The following is a 1953-nucleotide window of genomic DNA, read 5'->3' on the forward strand; positions in this document are numbered from 1 at the left end:
ATGGGAGAAGAGAACCACACGGGCCCATTGCAGTTCATTCTCCTGGATGTCTCTGCCCAGCCAGAGCATCAGCATCTCTTTGCCTTACTCTTTCTCACCATGTACCTGTTGATCCTTCTGGGGAACCTGCTGATTGTCCTGCTGGTCTACTCTGATGCTCACCTCCTCCACACACCAATGTATTTTTTCCTTAGCCACCTTTCTTTGGCAGACGTGGGCTTTGCTTCTGTGATTGTCCCCAAGATGCTGCAGAACCTCCTCTTTCAGGTCAAGACCATCTCCTATGGTGGTTGCTTTTTGCAGATGTATTTCTACATGGCGTTTGGCAACACAGACAGCTTCATCTTGGCTTCCATGGCTTATGATCGCTACGTGGCCATCTGCCACCCATTACACTATGCCACACGCATGAACCACAAACGTTGCCTCCTACTGGTGGTTGGTTGTTGGCTCCTGGCATCTCTCCATTCCCTTCTGTATACGCTGTTAATGTCCCATCTGACCTTCTGCTCCTCTCAGGAGATCCCCCAATTCTTCTGTGAGATCTACCCATTGCTGGGACTTGCATGCTCAGACACAAGCACTGTGAAGACCACAGCTCAAATTGAGGGCTTTTTGGATGTTTTGGGCCCATTCTTCCTCATTGTGATTTCCTACGTCTACATTTTTTACACCATTCTAAACGTCCCATCCACCAATGGGAAGCGCAAGGCCTTCTCCACGTGTGGTTCTCATCTGGCTGTGGTAGTCCTCTTCTATGGCACCCTCTGTTGGGTCTACTTGCAGCCGACCTCCTCCAGGAAGTCTGACCAGAATAGCATTGTCGCTTCTCTCATGTACACTGTGGTGACCCCCATGCTGAACCCCTTCATTTACACCCTCAGGAATAAGGAGATGAAAGCTGCTTTGAGAAGACTGATCATCAAGATGAAAATGGTTCAAGGATGTTAGAAGACAAAGGACACCAGGGAAGATTTAAACAGGCTTCATGGTCATTCCTTCTCTGTCAAAAACCATATTTAAGTGTGGGGGTGAGAGATCTCTGTAAGTCCTCAGCATCATCACCAAACTTAAATTCCAGAATTCTTAGGGAGAAATTAGAACTGGTATGTAAAATCAATTTAGTATAGCTGTTTATTAATTACAGCTGATTTTCACCAGATTTTTCTGCTTAATAAAATACTGAGTGATGGGGTGTGATTTATTATGATTAATACACATTTATCCCAATCTTTTTCAATGGAGCTCAGGGTAGTTTACATTACTCCTCCTTGCCTCCTTGCGACACTCCTGTGTGGAAGATTAGGCTGGGAGAAGTGGTCCAAGTTGAAATTCACCAACCCTGATCCCAAAATGCAGAGACAATTTTGCCTCCCTCATTCACTTGAAACCTCCCCAAGATTCCATCCAAAAGTTTGTCAAAATGAACTTTTGAGATGAATTCTAGCAGCTCCCAGAATCTCTATAACACAACAGTAAAGGTAAAGGGTTAAAGGACCCCTGACTGTTTTTTTGGAGCTAGCCGACCTAACGGGAAGAGTCCGTGACCAGAAGGAGGAGGACTATCAGGAGGAATGGAGGAAATTTAAAGACTACTTAGCTAAATATGTTAAGATAATTTAAATTGGAAAGCCTGCAAATACCAGATAGGCTTATGATTTAAATATGTAATGTGATGAATTAATATGTTTAAATACAGAATTGGGTAGAAAGAAAGAGGTTAAGTGATTAAGTTAATTTTAAGAGAAGATTTGTTTTGGAAAATCGTTAAAAAATATATATATTGAAATTCAACCAGGGGGATACAGTGGTGCCCCACAAGACAAATGCCTCGCAAGACGAAAAACGCGCTAGACGAAAGGGTTTTGCGGTTTTTGAGCTGCTTCGCAAGACGAATTTCCCTATGGGCTTGCTTCGCAAGACGAAAACGTCTTGCAAGTTTGTTTCCTTTTT

The 1953-nt window shown here is 43.5% G+C and overlaps 1 protein-coding gene across 1 annotated transcript; it reads left to right on the forward strand.

The window, feature by feature from the left end:
• LOC308576553 (olfactory receptor 1468-like) lies at positions 1 to 951 on the forward strand (the record flags this gene model as incomplete). Its single annotated transcript, XM_081175959.1, has 1 exon — positions 1 to 951. The coding sequence occupies one exon, from the start codon at positions 1 to 3 to the stop codon at positions 949 to 951; it is 951 nt and encodes a 316-aa protein (XP_081032085.1).
• Between the last annotated feature and the right edge of the window lie 1002 nt (positions 952 to 1953).

This window comes from Podarcis bocagei (genome assembly GCF_964188305.1).
Source record: "Podarcis bocagei genome assembly, chromosome: 17".
Taxonomy (NCBI): Eukaryota; Metazoa; Chordata; class Lepidosauria; order Squamata; family Lacertidae; genus Podarcis; species Podarcis bocagei.